Source organism: Poeciliopsis prolifica, unplaced genomic scaffold, assembly GCF_027474105.1.
Source record: "Poeciliopsis prolifica strain line A6 unplaced genomic scaffold, Auburn_PproV2 SCAFFOLD012, whole genome shotgun sequence".
Classification (NCBI taxonomy): domain Eukaryota; kingdom Metazoa; phylum Chordata; class Actinopteri; order Cyprinodontiformes; family Poeciliidae; genus Poeciliopsis; species Poeciliopsis prolifica.
This window is the reverse complement of record NW_026562387.1, coordinates 4,197,363-4,217,405: the sequence shown is the minus strand read 5'-3', so window position 1 is coordinate 4,217,405 and position 20,043 is coordinate 4,197,363. Positions and strand designations below refer to the sequence as shown.

Genomic DNA, 20,043 nt, shown 5'->3' with positions numbered 1-20,043 from the left:
TAAACTGGGTATTGGTAGGTGTGTCTGGGTGTGTGTGTGTGTGTGTGTGTTCACCAAAGAGTGCCAAGTCCTGCATACGAAATCAGCATCTCCATAAAGTTTGTCAAAAGAAGAAAGCATGACGTGTTCTACGAATTTCTGGGAGAACTTTATCTGACTTTGGACTTGGTAAAAGGGTCACGACCACAAGCGTGACGTCAAGGACGAGTAACACACCCAATCATGACGCAGCACAACACTGTAAACGCCACATACACCATATTCAGGATGAGGAGTGCAGAAAAAGTGCCATAAATACTTTAAACACACGCGAGGATTTGTTGCTTCACAAAAAAAATGTCCACGTTTTGATGTCTCATATGGTGTTTTTGTTTGTTTGTTTTCTTTTCTAAAAATGTTAACATACTTGGCGAGATCGGAAAAAGTGTGGCAGCCACATTTGCACCCAAATCATTGGTCAGTAGACTTAATTGTTCTACAATATTTTTTAAGCTAATTGTGTGATTTTTGAAAACAAAAGTTTTCCTAGAAAGCAGCACTAAAATTTCATCTCTTGAAACAAATGTCGTTCAATTTTCCATCTAATGACTTAAATCTACAGTCACACCTTCAATAAGTTTGTACAGATGGGCTTCTTTTAAAAAGTATTTTGTAGCATTAATAAAAATATAATGGGTGAATAAATAGTTTTGAGAAGCATATTAAATTAGTCATTGGAGCTCTCTTGTCCTGTTGTCCTTGCAGAGCTCCAACAATAACCAGAGATTGTTCGCTGAACATCTCTGTCTCCTTAATGGCCTTTGAATTTTTCAAACATTTTACCAAGTGTAGTTTCCTCCTCCGGATTATCTTTAATCTTTTAATAAAACATAAACACCAGCGAGGATACGTTGCGCCGCCAGCCGCATTCGCTCCATGATTAATGTGCTGCGAAGCCGCCCTGACAGTCCCCACCGCACATGGTTCTCCGCTGCCTGGGACGGGGCAGTGGGCCCGGGGACCCGCTGGTGTCTCCCCCCACCCCACCTCCCCTCTCTCCAACCCCCAGAAAGAGCAAGAACGGCGAGCGAGCCAGGGGGAAAGACATGAAACCTAAAAGCCGCGGTTAGCTCCTGATCTCCGGGATTCCCGGGAGAGAAGGATTACTCCTCCTGCCAGGCGGTGAGAGCCAACCTACACCCGATACGCTCGGTTTGGAGCCGTCCCTGAACGCCAACATCACACACTGAAATAATAACGGGCCCGTGAGCCTTCCTCTTGAGCCTTAATGCTCAGTTTAACTTTTGGTAATAGTCGTACAAATCTCCATCATTTCTGCTGTGTGTAGAGGATTCTGAGCCTGGAGAGAGAAAGAGATCGGTGAAAGGATTAGTTGGCTGCACATATTGTGTCGAAACATTGAAACATGGACGGTTTAATGAAGACATGAATAATTCAAGACATTTTCATTTCCTCTCGGTCTTCATTTCTGTTTGAAGAGTTTGACTTCTTCTTCTTCTTCACAATTTTGTGAAACATTCGTCAAATAATGGTCTCAGGAGTTTCGGGGAGTTCGCATCGTATGGTGATACAAACGACGTCTGCGGGCAAAGTCCAGCCATAAAACTTGCCCGTAACTAAACTATTACAGAGTCAACCGTTAGCCGTATTAAAAGAGATCGGGAATGACCACAACTCAAGTTACTGAGCTTCTGCTGTGGCACAGAAAGTTCCCCAACTTTCTGCAGTCGAAAGCTACCGACCTCCAAACTTCATGTGTCCTTCAGACTGGGTATGGGACGCTACACAAAACGGCCGAGTAACAGAATCTGAAGCCCGCATCGTCAAGAGCGATGCAAAATATCAGAAGCGGTTTGCTAAGTGGACCGCATGGCGCTGATTCATCCCTTCTCCGACAATCCCCTGGGCTTGTTTGGCTTTTGGCAGTTGCCGGGAGAATGGCTGTTACCTGGTGGCACCGAGTGGGATTATTTTGTGGGGTGGTTATGCATTAGCTGGGCTCGGCACCTCTGTTCCAGTAAAAAGGAGCTGCGAGCGCCGCGGCGTGCCAAGTTATCTCAGAGGATTTCATGCCAACCGGCTTTGTGGGAACACTTTAAGGATGGCTCCTTCCTGTTCCAACTTGACTGAGAACCAAAGCACAAAGCAAGGCCAGCTTGGTGGGGCATAACTCCACTGAGCTCCTGTGTAGTGAGAACGGAAAGCCGGTTTGGAAAGGTAGATGGGTAAATACTTTTGGCCAAGATGATGTTTTTATTTTTCACCCCCTAAAGCTGAAGTACCTTTTGTGAGAGGCTTGTTTTAGCCACACACTGGCCTCTGACATTAGACTGAGGAAACTTTGCTCCAGTGCTGTTTGTCTTGCCTGAACCGCATGATTCAAGTCACCCCACAACAAATCAATAAGATCAAGATTTGTCCTTAAACCTGGACCCGGGAGTTCATACGCCTTAGCCGTAGCCAGTTTTCACACTTGGATGTTTTGGGCATCCCAAAACCACGACTCTTCCACATCTACGCTCCACATTTGGTCCGACGTTCTTTTTCCAGACTGCTTTATATTTTATACGTCCCCTGTCACGGTTTCCAAATGATCCTGGGTTTGTCTACTTCCCTCCCTGGCAAACTCCAATCCGGCCTCCGTGTTTTTCTTAGAGAGCAAAAGTTTCCTCTTTGCAAACCTCCAATGAAAGCTGAACTTGTCCAACCCTTTTCTGATTGTACAGTAAAAAAAACAAAAAAAAGAAATTGGGGAAAAAAAGTAATAAGTGGGGAAGCTCTTTTCATAAATTAGATGAAACGAGCTGGACCGCGTCCACCTTTTTAAAAAGAATGAAAGGGGAAATGTGAAGAAGCAGACATGGAAGAGTTTGGTTGACGTCTAGATCCAGTTGAAAAGCTTCTGGAGTTGATCAAGGCCGGCTTTCTGCTGCTTCGATGAGGCAAAATTCATCCAGCAACTTTCTGAGATCGAAGATTAAGAATTAGAAAATCAGACATTGTCAAAAGGCATGAAACAGCATTCGTCTAGGCGTTCCCATGCTCTCTTTTCTGCCAGAATCCCCCCACCCCCACCCCCCCGCCTCAATTACAATAAAACATGTCAATATGGTCTCCTTTGGCCACTTTAGGCGTGGAGATGCAGTCATGAAAACGCCGCAAACACAGACAAAAAGATCAGAATGTGACGGCTAAAACACGATCCTCAGGATCACGGGTGGCAGAGCTCCAATATGAACGTGGGAGAGAAGCAGAAGGAAAAGGATCAACGCTGTTCTGTCCTCATTACATTACTAAGACACGCTCTCAACCGTTCCCTTCGACTGTCAGAGACGGAGCAAATGAATTATTAAAAGACTCCGTCTGCATCTCTCAGGAGAAAAAGGAAAGGGGTAAATTTAGAAAGAAAAAAAACAATTGCGCGACGATTTCGTCAAAACTCTTGAGCATCTGAGCTGGAAACAACAGAAAAGTGGACTTTGATTCTTCTCAGATTGCTTTATTTTGCTTTTTACCATCGGTTCCAACAGGATATTTAACTCTGCGTAAGTGTATCGGGAAATAATGAGAAAATCACGTTTAAGCAAAGTTATTGTGACGGTAGAGGAATCAGTGTGGTGTGCAGAAACATGAATACATGAATATTGCAAACGTCATAAGTCCCTTTCACTAAGACCTACATTTATCACCCACTCATCTAAACATGTTGCAGTATTCATAAGTCGACAAAAAAAAAAAAACTACGGCCAGGTGGAGCAACGAAAACAAGATTAAGACGAAGATGAAGCCAAATCTTTAGCTCCAGTCTTTTCCTCCTCAGCAGTAGCGAAGACGCCCAGCAGGAAGTTAGAAAAGCGGCTGTTTAAAATGAGCTGCTCCCTCAAACGTTCGCCTAATTTCTGTGGCCGGCACAGTGCATTCTGGGATTGCTACACACAAAGACAGAAGTTAAAGAGAGAATTTTCCTGTTTGGTTTTTTTTTTGTTTGTTTGTTTTTATTACAACCCGTGACATTTCTGCGTTTGTCCACAAACAGATATCCGCACAGCGATGTTGTCGTTTTGTTTTTTTCCGTTGATGAAGTGTTTGCCGTGAGGCGCCGTCGTCCTACTTGTTCTCTGACATGAACATAACAAAACCATGAAGACATAAAGCCAAGCTCACAGTGACTCTACGTTCCCTTCAAGATTACGTTACATTAGCATGAGAAGCCATGAGCTCAGGGAAGCCCAAAGAACTAAACAGAAGAATACCACAGAAGAAGAAAGGAGGCAGGAAGGCCTGAGCTCGAAGCCACGGAGGTTTTTGCAATATTTACAGTGAAATATGGGAACTCTCTTGGCGACAGAACACTTTTTCAGTAGTCCTATAACAAAACAATGACTGTAACCTAGTTACACACACGCAGAAAACACAACAAACTAGCGATTTGTTCCTGTTATGTTTCATCCCTAGTTACGTGGCACAAGTTTATAACTCATTAAATCTGGGAAAGGGAAAAAATAGATAAAATGCTTTCAGAACGGCCGCGGCGCCTCAGTGGGCCAAAGCTCAACAAGCGGCACGTTTTCTGTGGTGAAATCTTATTTCCTGCTCCACACATTGAAGCAGCGAACAGAGTACGCTGCAACATGTAGGTGAGAAACTCGACAGATGAATAAAAAAAAAAAACAACTAAAAAATAAAAAGGAGCAAAGTCTGATATTTGCATCCAGCTGACGTCGTCCTTCAGATCCAACGCGTTACGTGACGTCAAAGCCCGGATGTGCCACGGTCCGTAGTTACTGGCGCAGCAACCAGTGGTAGTGAGTCTGCTCAGCAGCTCTTGGTGTTGCCTTAATATTGAAGAGTGGTTCATCAAAAAGACACAGGTTTCTCAAACAATAACTCCATGTGGATTAAAGATACACTGAAACCAATATAACCTGGTGTCCATTGTGTAAATGAATCAATTCCAACTTTTAGAAGAAGAAGAAACATAGTTTTTAAGCTTCATCAGGTTCATTTGTTCATTGTTATTTTGACCTGTCGCGACACCAGGCTTTCATCAAAGCTCCTCCTCAACTTGGACCTCTGCGGCCCTGGCCTCAGACGGTCAGCGACGCTCTAATCACTCCTCCTTCTTATCCCTCTCAGGAGCCTGTGTTTGTTTCTCCTCACTTAGGGACTTACGGGCTGAGCCGGGATCAGTTGGTGCCGGGATTTGACTAATTAGGATGATTGAGTGTTTAGGTACATTTTGTGCACGTGTTGGTGAATATCAAGCACCCATTAGGTAGATGTTAGCGTGTAAAGAGAGTTGAGTAACTCGCTTAGGCAGCAGGACAAACAAAAACAAACGAACAACAACAAAAAAAAAAAAACGCCAGTCAAGTCAAGATGGGTTTACGGGATCAGCAGCCGGGCAGCTCACAGTGCTGCACGTCACACAGCGATCAATCATGAAACACGCAATAAATTGTACATTTTGTCAATCAAATACACATCGAATATGTTGATCAATGTTGATCAGACGGGTTTTTAGACTTGATTTGAAGGTTCTCTGTGTTTCGGCTGTTTTGCAGTTTTCCGGACGTTTGTTTCTGCATAGAAGCTGAATTCTGCTTCTCCATGTTTGGTTCTGGTTCTGGTTCTGCAGAACAGATCCAGACGACCCGACAGGTCTGGAAGATTGAAACGACAACAGCAGCAGATCTTTAATGTGTTTTGGTGCTAAGCTAGTCAGTGATTTATGAACTAACAGAAGTATTTTTAACATTTGAAACTATCGGTTTTGATTTAAGCATCTGTTCGGTGCTTGGATGGGTTCAGAGTCACCTGGTGAGCTGCGTAGCTACGGTAACTGATCTCATTTAATATTAAACATAATAAGTAGGAGGGATCCCAGCACTGAACCTTGGGGTACCCCACATGTAACTGTTGTCTGCTTTGATGACCGACAGGCCCTGTTTAACAATAAAATAAATTCTTCCACTTTTATTCAGGGGCGTCAGTGTAAAGGGTGCGGAAAACATTATTATTATTTTTTTTTTTTACCTTTTTTGTTTACAATAAAATGCAAAAATGATGTTTTTTCCAGAATTATGCCCTTACTTTATGTTGCTCTATCACACAAAAATGCAGAGATAAAATAACTCCACTTTGGCACCAATCCGATGCCAAAGTGGAGTTTTCTCAGGGTACTCTGGCTTCCTCCCACAGCCCAAAAACACCACCGCGAGCTGGAGGCATGGATTTCCCCGTTACTCTCATCCACATACTTTGATTGTTTTTACAAAAAAAAAACAAACAAACATAGCAATTACTATAAAACCAAACAGACATAAAAAAAAAAAAGTAAAACTGAAGAATAAAACGAATTTTGAATATATAACTTCGATCAGACTGCCCGACAACGAGGAAGGAGACGAAGTGAGGCGGACGTGGACGTGGAAGTGAGAAGAGACGCCGAGACGAAAAGAGGACATCCAATCAGGAGGCAGCGGTGGGCGCTCTGGGCAGCTGTGGCGCGAGCCACGCCTGATGCGTCCTGACAGCTGTGTCTGTGAGGCACAAGCAGTCTGTGAGTACATGAGTCGGCTGAGATCAGTAATACGTTTACAGTGCAAAGGTCACATGAGCATTTATATAACTCTACTCTTCGGCACGTACACCAACATCCTTCTGTACGTTTGTTGGACCAAAGGAAGAAACATCTTGTCATAAAGACACTGTTGGCTTTTTTTATTTATGGTTTTTAACATTTTGAAGTATTGAGCGCCAGAGCATTTTGAATGATATGTTAATATTTATTATTATGTTGATGAAAGTTTCCTGTGTGGCAAGAAGGCTGAGTGACCTCACTTTTAATCCAATCTACCCATTTATATGACTAAAGTTGATCGATTGATTAAATGTGTATATGGGGAAATTAAATTACAGTTAAATTCATATGTGATTTCTGCCACAGGGGATTCAGCCTTAAAAAGAAAACCGAATACAAATAAACTACTTTTTTTTCCCATCACTATTTTTAAATTACAAAAATAAAAACGGTGAATCTTCCTCCGTCCACTTTGCATTCGTGGAGAACCTTGTGTTGCCCCATCCCATAAAAAAATCCCACAGAATTACACTGAAATGTGTGCTTGGTTGGCGCACAATGTCAGAACCTTCTACTAAATATACTTCATGAGAACCTTTGAAGCACGGTCATAAAATCAGATTAAAGCTTTTATTTTCACATTGCACAATAAAAAAGATATTTTTGAAAAATATGTTGAATAAAAAAAAATATTACATCAAAAGAAAGAACAGCAGACATTTCAAACGTATAGCAGCCTGTAAAATATTGAAGCTTCCCACTAAAAACACTCCAACTCTTTGTTGGCCTCAATTAGCTAATGAAGGACAACAAAGCACTTCACCTTAATGCTTATTTTCGTAAGCCGCTTGAGTCTTCATTAAATGGCTTCTGTGTCAAAGGCAGTTTAATGACACCAGCTTCCAGGTTTCATCGGAGCCGATGGCTTCCAGGAGTTTACAATATTCCTCACACTTTGAAAGAAACAGGTTTAGACACATAACAACCAACCCAATGGCTTTTTGAGGGTTATTTCGGGCTTCCCTCTCGTAAAACAAGCGGTAGGATGAGTCGCACTCATCATACCTGGTCAACGGCTTTGCTTGGATAAAAAAAAAGAAGTGCGGCATTTAGAGCAAATAAGAACAAGGGCCGGTCCAAAGCGTATTTCTGCATCCATAAAATCACTTTCCAAACTAAAAAACAAAAACAAAACAAAAAACAAAGGAACGCTCTTGTGGTTCCATAAAAATGCAGTTTGAAATCTTTTACAACGTTCAGAACATATTCCAGGAATGGAATGTGTTAAGTATAGGCTGTGCTTTTTGTATGCAATACAAAAAGACATTGGGGTAAAAAAAAAACTAGAGCCTCAGAACATAAGGAAAACAAGGGATTATCGATGAACTCACGTTTCCCTCTTTTCATCAGAGTTATCCCTCCCTCTGATCCAAAGCACCTTCATCACTAAAATCTACAAATAATCACACCAGTGTTGCCAACTTAGCAGCTTTTGAATCTGTATTTAGGAACTGTTTCATAAAAAAAATAGAAAAATTGGTTTTGGCCAAAATCTGGATGGGCAGGTCAGGAGAGCTAAAGTCTCTTTATACATGATGAGGGTGTAAATAACCGATTATTTACTTCTGGCTTATTTACTTCTATCCGGCAAACTAGGCACTAGCAGCGCCAACGACAAAGTGTTTAACATGATGTAAACTCCAACACCACAGAAACATGTTCATGAGGCAAATATTAATAACCACGTGGAAGCCATTTTGGATTTTGTCTCTTGAGTGAAAACAGCGACTTCAGTGGGCTCGCGGCTTTCTGGTACTGCTGGAGCGCCAGTTTGAGGAGGATGGGTTCCGGGCCCCCGCCATTCTTACAGTCAGCAGATTCCTTTCAAAAATAAAATCCAGAACGTTGTGGTATTGAGACGAACGGTGGTTAAGAATGGAAATGGTTTAGGTGCAGCTGAAAGGTTATTCAGTGCAACCCGGTGATTCATAAACCGGGTATTCAGGCCACAGCTGACCGTGAGTCAGCCTGGACACGCACGCCCCACATGGGAGACACAAACCAAGTCACTTAGATAAACGTTTTTGGAAAAACACCACAGATTCAACCCTTTTTCGCCGCAGACGACAAGCAAAGCACGCGTCTGATTTTCTCGTGAACTGTGTCCTCCTGGTGTCAGGCCTCAGGCAACAAACGCTGCACTGCGGATCAGCGGGACCGAAGTGAACGCTTTGATGATTTCCATGTGAGATTAGGAGGAGAAAGTATGGCGAGATTAAGGGAACCACTGTTTGTTTGGAGTCGTACTCATGCTCCAGTTGACTGATTAATCTGTGCGGCTTACACAAAAGCCCGAGCTCAGAGCTCCGTTTCGCTGGCAAATGCTGCAGCCTGCTGGTGAAAACTGTGACCTGCAACGAAGCTCGTAATGATCAAGGTTACCCACCACCACCTCCACATGAACTGGGACCCTGGCCTTGAATTATGTGTGTTTGCTGGGCGGATATCATCTGAATGTTATGAAGAGTTTGTGGAAAAGAAGAGTGCGGCTTATAGGTCAGAATCCAGGTCACCGTGACACGATTTAGCTCAGCTTTACCTGAACTTAATCCGGTCTGCACAGCGCCCCTCCTTGTTCAGGAACTACAAGTGAGCAGCAGCATTAAGCCCTACGCAAAGAAAAACAGCTCCAGCATAAGACTAGCTTCTAAATTATCATGGAGTGTGTAAAACACAGAGAAATTCTGTAACACTGGCTTTATAATCTGTGTTTTGCTCCCAGCAACAGGTTCGGAAAGTCTGCTAATTCTTGTCATTTTGGGGGCAAACGTCAAAGATTTTAGGCCACGCAACGCAGAGTGGTAATTGTTTGCAGTCTGTGCATCGCCGTGAATTTAAGTGCGTCGGCCTGCCAACATAAGCATGTAATCCAAGGGTTTATTTCAGGATTACTGATAATCCAACTGAGGCTTTTATACAATATATAACTGATCTCTGACAACATGATTTAGATTATAGTGAAGGGAGTCTATGAACAGACAGCTGAGAGGAACTGAGCAAAATACAAATGGCTTTTTTTACTGGTGCGTCTTCTTTGCTTGAGTCCTGGTTGGAAAGTTTAATGAGTGCAAAAAAAAATAAAATAAAATTTTACCAAGTATTTTTGGTGTAGTTTCTACAGTAAATAGATGATCATAGAATAGAGTATCAGGGTATACTAGAAACAATTAAAATGACAAGAATGAAGTCAGAATATTATCAAAATATTTCAATTGTACCAAGATATTTCCACTAGAAACTGAACCAAAAATACTTGGTAAGATTCTGTGTTTTTGCTGTGTAAATGTTCCTGTTTCAACCCAATGGAGCGTCACTCGGCCTTCGGTCTCTGTGAAGGGGGTTTGGGTTTGTAATGCGTTATGATTTGAATCAAGACGAAACAGTTCACGACTAAGAACAGCAATCCGGCGAGCCAGACCAGGACAAAAGTGTTGACGCCTTCAAACTCCAGAAAGTAGGCGGGGGCCAACCAGAGAGCCTGTATAGGGAAAAAAACCCGATGAGCGCAGAAGAAGATAGTTTTATTTTACAGCCTGAAAATGTAACTTTGTGTTTTCTGGTCAGCTTACAGCAAGAAATAAAGAGAAACCTTCGAAATTTCCTTCAGATGCATCTGCATACAAAGTTTTCACTGCAACTTCTTTAGCAAGCAATTCGTTTTTAAGCGTTTTGGATAAAACGCTTAACATTTCCCACGGCCTTAGTGAGACGCTCTGGTTGAGCGCGGCAAATGTCACAGTCGGAAAGCGGGGGAAATGGGGTGAGTGGGATTGTCCCGTCAGACAGTCAGTTTCCAAAAATTGACAGTCCGAAAATTTGTTTAAAACTTGTAAAAAGCGCACACGGGATTGCTGAGACTTCGTTGGACCTTGCACAGAGTGAAAAAAACTAATTAATTGTCAATGACAGCTTGTACCAGTGTAAGTTTGTTGAAAATGAGAGAAAACAAAATAATAAAAATATCAATTTCAGATGGCCAGAGCTACAAGAATTGATATAAACTGTCCCAACAGGAACATAAATAATGTGTAGAGGTGAATTACCTGTCCGGCGAACCAGACCAGCAGCAAACCCAGACCCTGTTTCACTGATAGAGTCAAGTGTGGGATGACCAGAGGCAGCAAGCACAGGTACCACAGGAAGTACTAGAAACAGAAACAAGTCAGGAACTGTTGATCCATGTAATTTACTCTCTGTTACAACAGAAATATTTGTCACAAACGACAGGACAAAAACATTTAAGACGTTTTCTGAAATGTTTTCACGTGATTTTTGGTGGATTCGTTTGATACACAATGAGTTCAACAATGGTTTTGTTAAAAACGTTACACTTCCCTTCATACACAAGCCTAACCGCTCAGTTGAAAAGAAAGCAAAACAAATCAAAGTCGAAAGAATAAATAGACTGAGAATTCATATAAAAACATATGTCAACGACATCTTAATTATGAAGCACTTTAAAAACAACATCAGCTGCATCAAAGTGCTGACAAAAAAGAACAAAGCAAGCAGTAATAATAATAATAATCGAAAGTAATAAAATTAGTGGAGCTGATTAGTAGTAACTCTTTCTTTTAATGCAAACGCCATGTAAAAATTTTTTATTAAATTTCCACAAGGCTAATCAAAAGGCCCACATTTTCTTTATCATCAAATTAGACAATTAAAAATAAGCTACATTTTAAAAACATACATTTTATTATATAAAACACATACATTTTTAGACATGTTCTTTTGTCTTGAGTTCTTTTTTTCAACATTCTAGACATTAGGAGAAAGAAATTCAAGTAGAATTTTTGAACATTGGTCCTTTTTATCTTGTTGCAAAAGCAAAGCAATATCCAGCCAAGTGTTTTGTTTGTCGTTTCATCCCGACCCGGGTTTTATTTCGTTTATATGACCGAGCATGCATTTAGTCGTTACGTCCGAAAACATAATACTGATAGGAAACGTTAAAAAAAAACAACAAGGTGTGATGTGACAAATTAAAGATAAAGATGTAATAAGAAAAAAAATATTTTGTCAAGAAATATTAAACTTTTGTCTATAAAAGCAAAGAAAAAAGATCTGGAAAAAATATTTTCCAAACTCAGTTTTATTTTTCCATACTTCATCAGACATACAATACTGCTTATTAACCCTGACTGAAGGATACATCCTATGAGTGGTCTACGACTTGTCTTACCTGTGAAGTGCACACTTTGTTGAAGGAGACGAAGATGGCCGTATTGAGGAAACAGGCAAAGCCCAGGTCATGGTGAAAGCTCCAGGATGCCACCAACAGCAGGACCAGCTGAGGCAGAAAGGCTGCCAGGCCGAGCCACTGGCTCCCCCTGCTGTCTGACAGCAAGAAAGGCAAAAAAAAAAAAAATGAACCCACGAGATTGTACACACCTACACCACTTGTTCTTTTATTCACTGTTACACTTAAAAAAGAAAAACTGCCTGGATTATTGGCTATTTTCTCATGAGCTCAGACCAGAATAACAACTGCCCCCCCACCACCATGCCTGGACTGATGAGTACCTGCAGTCAGGTAGAGCATGTAGAAGTACGGGGAAAAGTTGTGCTTGATATCCCTTCTTGTCAGGTGGTACAAGTACGTCTCTTGAAGAAACGGCCAGCCATACCTGCATCCACAGCAGACGAGTTGTCAGAATCATAACTTTTGTTTTTCTGCCTTTTTTTTTTCAACTTCTAACAACAGATGATGAAGAACAAAGCTTGCACTGAATAAATAAACTACGCCATGCACAACATCCTGGAGAGAAGTGACTAAATCAAACCTTTATGTGTTTGCCTCACATGTAATAGAAAAATGCTGTAAACACGGAGAAAACTCCCCCGGCCACAATTCCAAAGAGGATCAGGTCGCGGCTCAGGAAACTTCCGAGAAATAGGACACACTTCTTCCACGTCCGCGTGGGTTTGCCTTCTGCCGAGCCCGCCTCCGGCGCTCTCAGGGTCAGAGCAATGGGCAGGGCATACGTAATGGGATAGATCTTCATATGAACCGACAGGCCGTAGAGCACGGCCGCCCACACCAGATGCCTGGCTGAAAGTAAGAAAAAAAATGCATCAGCACATGATGTTACGGAGATAACATGACAGCAGCAGTAACATCCATCTATTCTTTACAGAGGCATTAAGCTCCCAGAGGTTCATAGAGTTCTTACTTTTCGTAAGGGCTGAAATGATTCATCATTACTGAAATAAACCCTAACTGAATTAGTAATCAATTAATCTGAACTGAAGTGGAAAAACTAAAAAGAAAAAAAATGCAATTTCTTGAAAGAACAGCACACTCAAAGCAGTGATTAACCAAACTTGTACAAAAACTTGCATTTAAGACAAAAAAAAACACTTTTCTGTAAATATGTTCAACCCAGAACTCATATGTTTAACTCAACCTTGTTTAAATTCAGTGAAAGAAAAAAACAACTGCTCTCCTGTAGCACTTTTTGCTTCATTGTACTGATGTTAAGTCATGCATAAAGTTTACACATGTTGATGTTAGAAGTAAAAAGTATCAAACAATTGATCAAGTGTACACTACAGGAATGCAATGTTAGTGCATTTAAGACATTTAAAGGTTTATGTTCTTATTTAAAAGTTATGCGTTTGTTTTAATCTCCCAGTGAATCTTTAATACGGTCTAAAAAAGGCTTAAGTGGGAAAATGAGCATGATGTGTGAATTGTTTTCATCCGATTAATCGTCTGAATAATCGATATAACAAATGATCGTTAGTTGTACCCCTACCTTCCATACAAAGCAAAGTCCCGAGCACCAGAGCTGCCAGGATGGATTCAGCGTTGCCCCGACTCGACACTCCCATCGGCAGAGGGTTGAGAAGCCAAAGAGAACACACAGAGGTCGCAGTCTGAAAATAACCGAAAAGAAACGAGTGACATGTTTCTCATCTAAAACAAGCAGAAATCGGAGAATTGAAAGGAAATGTTGCCGGGTCAGACCTTGCGGTCCAGACCTCTCAAACGCAGAGTTCTGTAGATGAGCAGTCCTGACAGCACGTCACATAAGATGAAGAGGATCTTTCCAAACACCATGGCGACGTAGATGTTTGGGGTGAGAAGCCAGGCCAGCAGAGGGGTGTAGCGGTACGTCGACCTATTGTACGGAGACTCACCCTGTCCAACAAATACAACACAAACATTTCTGTTCAATAACAAAAAGGCGAGTTTCATTTAGACAGCCACGGTATTATAATCTTTGACATACAGATTGGAATATTGTATGTCGTCCTCTGCTGACACCTGGTGGCAGGTATGATAACTGAAGCAGAAAGTTATAAGTTGTGGCATACCGAGTGCTTTAAAGGAACAAAATGCATACATATTTTATATCTTATAAAGTGAGAATGAAAGTTCTTAGCTTCGCTTGAAATTTTAAATGTTTTTACAAAATTTTTAGAGATGATACGGAATGTAGTTGATTCTAATCCGCGAAGCAAAACAGGAAAAAAAGGCAATAAACCTTGCTCCTTAGCTCTGAGTTTTGTCATTCCTACAAACGTATCAGCAGCTGATAAGAAGGGGGAGTAGCTCGCTACCTACCTGTGTGATGAACCTGGCAGCATCTGTGAACACATGGTAGTCTATATCCGTGTACTTCACCGCCATAGTCCTGTCCTGGTAGTCTCCATAAGCCACCAAAGCCAGTCGGAGAGCAAAAGAGGCCGGGAAGAGGACATGTTTGTCGGGGAGCTTAGACTGAAGAGTCTCCATCAGTCAAATTCTTGCTATTTAGCAGTAATGAATGACCACAGCTCAAACATGACAACCCGGAAGTCAGAGGGATGTAAACATCGTCTTCTTCATCGAACTTTAGAAACTCTTTGACTGCTGCCACCTTCTGGAGGTGGGTAAGTACTACAGCATATATTTTACTCTTCATAGCTTTAAACAGCTGCACAATTTCCCGTCTGAATTGTGATTTATCTGCCTAGAAAGAACCAATCAGAGCCAGGAGGCGGGTCTTAGTGCTGTCAATCACAACATGTGCGTTCGCTGCAGCCAGCACAGCCTGTTGGGAATCCTCAAGCTTGTTACGTAGTCACCGATGATGGCAGACAAATGGCTTTCCTGTGTTTGTAAGTTGTTTCTCTGCTATTAGCACATTTCGCAGGATGTCCATGAGTCAAAGACGCCTGAAAATGATCAAAATGGCTGACTTGCTATTGGGTTTAGAACAGACCTCTAACAGACTTTTTTTTTTCTCAGTGGTTTCTATCTAAGCACCAAATTTCAGCTTTGTCTGATCTACCATTTGGCTTGTCTCACATTTGGGGGCTATGTAGAGCCGTTTGGCCACCCGCTTTTGATTTCGTTAAAATGCTCAAATTTCACCTGGAGGACAATTTAAAGTTGAATGAGTTTTCATATATGTTCAGGCCTCCAAGCAGGCTCCTTTTTTCAGATTAGATAAATGAACATTTGGCATTTTTACCTAATTACTTTCTTGTTGAAAACTAGTTTTCTGTACTTGTCTCAGCCAAAAGAATCAATCACAACAGAGCTTTCACACACATACATGAACATATGTTCCCATACAAAGCACAAACCGACTGTGCTCATCTGAATATGACACCGCCCAGAGTAATCTCTCTCTGCCATAGAAATCCTTCTTGACTACATTAAGTCTCGGGTTTCTTTCCGTAAGCAGAGTTTTTCCATAATTTTCAAAGAAGAAGAAACAGTAGAAGTATGCTAATAGAGAATTGGTTGCACAGGTAAGAGTCCAGTTGTGGTAAAGATTCTTATTGAACCAAAAAGAGAACTACAGGAATATATTTAGTACATTAATAGTATATAGATTGATGTTCTTGTTTCATACTTAAATGTGTACTTTTGTAAACTTAAAATTGATTTTATAAAAGTATTATTTTATTAAGACAATGCTGTGTAGCCACATGTATCAAACTCCAGTCCTCAAGGCTGTCCTGCAGTTTTTAGATGCTCCACAGGCACAAAACCCTGGAATGAAATATTTTAATTGCCTCCTTCTTGTGTAGATCAGTTCTCCAGAGCCTACATGACCTAATTGTTCTATTGTGGCTAATTGTTGTGTTGTAATGAATCTTCCAGCTGGTATTTCAGCATTTTCCGGTTCTTTGTGCAAAGAGGAGGTGTGCCCAATTTACCTCAGGTCGGATAAGACAGCGAAATATCTCCTGTTCCTGGGAAGTTCTGCCTGAAACTATGTGATACGTTAAACTTGGTGGTTCTACATATACTGAATCTATAAACTTGAATCAATTCTTCTCTTGACACAATCTTAGTCAAGCTGTTCTAAATGTTGAACTCATAAGTAGGTCAATCTACAATATAAATATGACCTAAAGTTTCAAGAGGTCATTGGTTGTAGATACCCATCTGGTTACCTAGACACACCCACAAATCCCTATTGCTGCAGGGCAGAGATATGTAGACATCTGATTCTGTGTTTTTAAACAAGATTGTCCTGAAAGATGAAATTGGACCTGATCAAAACACAAACTCGAAGTTGGAGTTTAGGCTTGCCAGTTCCACAAACCAGTTTCCTCTATTTATCTCACCCGAAAGGACCAATCACAACACTCCCAAAAATGAAATCACATTCCCTTCAAGGGCACGTGTTGACTTGACTCTGCTCACCTGAACACGACACTGCAAGGAGTCGTTCTCTCTCTGCTGCAGAAACAGTCCGGATTGCATCAAGACAACACAGATCTTTCGGTAAGTAAAGTTTTCTTTCACTTGGGAATTTACAAATTTTGCTGTTTAGTGGCTTTAGTACGTGAATGGGATCTGGTCACACACAGATAAGTTTCATTTTACACTGACTGTGTTAGGAAGTGTGGGTGACTACTATGTCAGTAGAGACTCACCACAGAGCGAGGAATGAAAACTAGTCTGAACAAAGTCATGCAGCTTGAGAATGACCGCTTTATCCTTGGTTTACTTTAGATACAATGGCCTACTCCAAGCCCAACACCACCTTCTCTCTGGCTCTGCTCAGAAAGCTGAGTGAAGACAACAAGACTGCAAACATCTTCTTCTCTCCATTCAGCATCTCTTCAGCTCTGGCTATGATGTTGCTGGGAGCCAGAGGAGACACAGCCACTCAGATGTCAGAGGTGATCTTTATCCATTGAACAAGACAAAGCTGAATAAAACACAGAAAGGCATGTATGTAAATTTGTTAAATATTGTCCGCAGTGCTTGAAAATCCAAGATTGTCAGGATGATGTCCACACCCTGTTTGCTAAACTGCTGAGTGCAGTTTAGCATCCATTAAATGTATCCAGAAGCTACATTTGCTCTCAGTGTTGCCAACAGACTGTATGGAGAGAAGTCCTACAACTTTCTTCAGGTAATCATAAAGATCACATGGATACATGGTGAATGTTTCCAGGATGAATTCATGGATCTTCTGTTTGTTCTCTCAGGAGTTTTTGACCCAAACAAAAACTCACTACAACGCAGAGCTGGAGGCTGTGGACTTCAGAACCAGCAGTGAGGAAGCCAGGATGAAGATCAACAACTGGGTGGAGGAGAAAACACAAGGTGGAACACACACACTGACACACACACCCATCAGTTCATCACAAGACCTCAACGAGTTCACACAATACTGATGATGATTTGTAAGGATCAAGAGCTCCATCTAGTGGGACAGTGTGTTGTTGTCATGTTGTCAAAAGCTTCAGTCTCTCTGGTGTTGGTTCTGATCCATGTTGCCTCCATGTTGTCACCAGGTAAAATCAAGGATATTGTGGCTGAGGGAGTAGTGGACAGCACGACCAGGATGGTTCTGGTTAATGCCATCTACTTTAAAGCTGCCTGGAAAAACAATTCTTTGAATCTGATACTAAAGAGGATCAGTTCAGACTCAACAAGGTGACAGAACATAAACAGTTTATTACAGCAAGCAGGATTTGATTTTATTAAAGAAACATTTGCTTCTCTTTTAGTTAGCTAGCCTTGTTTTTCTCGCTATGTCATTTATGCCACTGTATGTATTTCACATTTGCCATAAAAATGCAAAGAAATGTCTACAGGATGTATTGAAAATTGACCTTTGATTTTTTGTAATTGATTACAATTACAAGCTTCATCAGTTAATTTGCTATTCACAATTATATATATATATTGCATTTGCATAAAATCTTCTTTATTAGTACACTAATACAAGCTACACAGGAACATTAGTCATTGTTTTGTTTACTATTGTTTAAAATGAATTTATTTTGAGAACGACTGTCTTAAGTAATTTTAAGAAATTGCTATTTGTGTCTTTAACTGTCTTAAGAAACAACAACACCAGTACAGATGATGTGTCAGGAAGATGATTTCCCCTTCACTGTTATTGATGAAGTCAACTGTCAGGTAATGAATCACATGGTCATCAGTCAGGTATTGGATTCAGCAATAGATTCATCAGACTTTAGGTAAATATTGACTTTGATTCCTGTACATATTTAGTGTTTTTCTTTGGTGTAAAATCTGAAATGTTTCTGCTGGACAGATCCTGGAGATGCCTTATAAAGGACAGGAACTGAGCATGCTCATCATTTTACCCAATGACATAGAAGACGATACAACAGGTCTGGAGAAGGTAGGACTCTCTCAGTCTCACAGATTAATGAATCTCTATCTTTACAGTGATGCATCTGATTATTGATATATTGTCCAACCAGCTAGAGAAACTTCTGACCTATGAGAAGTTCATGGAGTGGACTCATCCAGACAAGATGAAGAGCCGTAAGGTTGTGGTGAAGCTGCCTCGATTCAAGCTGGAGGAGACGTATGACCTGAATGAAGCCCTGACCAGCATGGGCATGGTGGACGCTTTTGACCAGACAAAGAGTGACTTCTCTGGTGAGACATGTGGAAGGAGAGTGAAATGTTTCTGATGTAGTTTGGTTGATAGTCAGAACAACCAGCTGTGCTCAGATGCTGCAGTGATGACCTTTGACATATGTTTAATCCAGGAAGCAGTTTATTAATCTGTCCTCTCTGGACGAAAACTATAAATTACCATGAAATAAGGAGGAAGATGCAGCCACATAACCAGACTCTTATAAATGAAAACTGATATTTATTTTAATCATATGTTATGTTGTTATATTGTATAATTATATAAAGTGTATTTTCTTACCTGTTACAGGTATGTCTGGAAACAAGGAGCTCGTTCTGTCCAAAGTCTCTCACAAAGCTTTTGTTGACGTCAACGAGGAGGGAACTGAAGCTGCTGCTGCTACTAGTGTAAAAATGGAACTTCAATGTTATGTACCACCATCATTCTTCACCGCAGACCACCCCTTCCTCTTCTTCATCCGCCATAACCCCACCCTGACCGTTCTCTTTGCTGGACGCTTCTGCTGTCCTGTAATGAAGACATCTTCATCACAGGGACCATTTTACCCAAGTCACTGCTCAGCACTTTAAAAGCACTCTGCATTTTATTTACAAGCACTTTATTTAGCACTGCAAGTTAAGCATAGATTTACACATAAATAACAATTTGCACACAAGAAGTTTTAATTGTTTCAATTGAGTATTTTTAGAAATTAGCATGTAGCCTTTTTGTTCTGGGCTCTGCACAGCAGCTCCTCATTGACAAGTGAGGTGGTTTCCTGTGAAGGGAGAATAGAGCAATGAGCTACTGAAGGGTAAAAGTGAGCAAATGTTTGTGCATAATCTGATAGATGTAGAGTGCTAATATGAAGTGATTCACCTGTTTTTTCTGTGTCCTCTCCAGGGTGTTTGGAGAAATACTGCCCCGGCAGTCCAGACACCATTTATATGTTCTGGGAAAAGTGTGTATGGGTTTTTATGGTGTTTCAGTGTGGTGTAAGGATAAAACATAAAATATTTATAAAAAAATAAGTGCATGTTTGTATTTAGTGAAAGGTATTTTAAGATGGTTTGGTCTGTCACAGACGGGACTTTTTAAGGTTGCAGTTTCACCTGTGAGATGAGTTAAAATAAACCACTGCTGTTTCCACCTGACTCTGCCTCCCTCTTCATCATCACTGTAAAATCTAACTGCAAAAGCCCGCCGTGTTACATGCCCTCAGTGAAATTTATATCTGCAAAATGAAAGGTTAGATTTAATGCAGCAGATATTTAGTTGAAAATTATATAGAGGCCAGTTAAAGTCAATCCAGCTGGTCAAATATTATCATGCAAATAGATTATCATGAGTTTTGGGGCCATCTGTATTACGTACCACCTTTCACAGGCTATAGATATAACAATTCTCTGACCTATGATTTGAGTTCTGCAAGGATAAATGCTGTAGGTCAGAGGTGGGTTGGGGAGTTAGTCGACTTCCACTTTGATATCAAGTGTAGATCGGGGAAAAGGAATGCTGAGTCAGATATCTTTTCCAGATACC

General features: G+C 41.0%; 1 protein-coding gene and 1 pseudogene across 1 annotated transcript; one reads left to right on the top strand and one right to left on the bottom strand.

Moving 5' to 3' along the window:
- Positions 1-7,194: 7,194 nt before the first annotated feature.
- On the bottom strand, positions 7,195-14,435 carry pigm (phosphatidylinositol glycan anchor biosynthesis, class M). Its single transcript, XM_055037375.1, has 8 exons — positions 14,217-14,435; positions 13,617-13,790; positions 13,405-13,525; positions 12,449-12,698; positions 12,170-12,273; positions 11,829-11,983; positions 10,687-10,788; positions 7,195-10,121 (listed from the first exon to the last, which is right to left on the bottom strand). Exons 1-8 carry the CDS (start codon positions 14,385-14,387, stop codon positions 9,954-9,956), a joined length of 1,245 nt encoding a protein of 414 aa, XP_054893350.1. The 5' UTR covers positions 14,388-14,435; the 3' UTR covers positions 7,195-9,953.
- A 1,498-nt stretch (positions 14,436-15,933) lies between these two features.
- LOC129364994 (leukocyte elastase inhibitor-like) lies at positions 15,934-19,655 on the top strand (annotated as a pseudogene).
- The last annotated feature ends 388 nt before the right edge of the window (positions 19,656-20,043 follow it).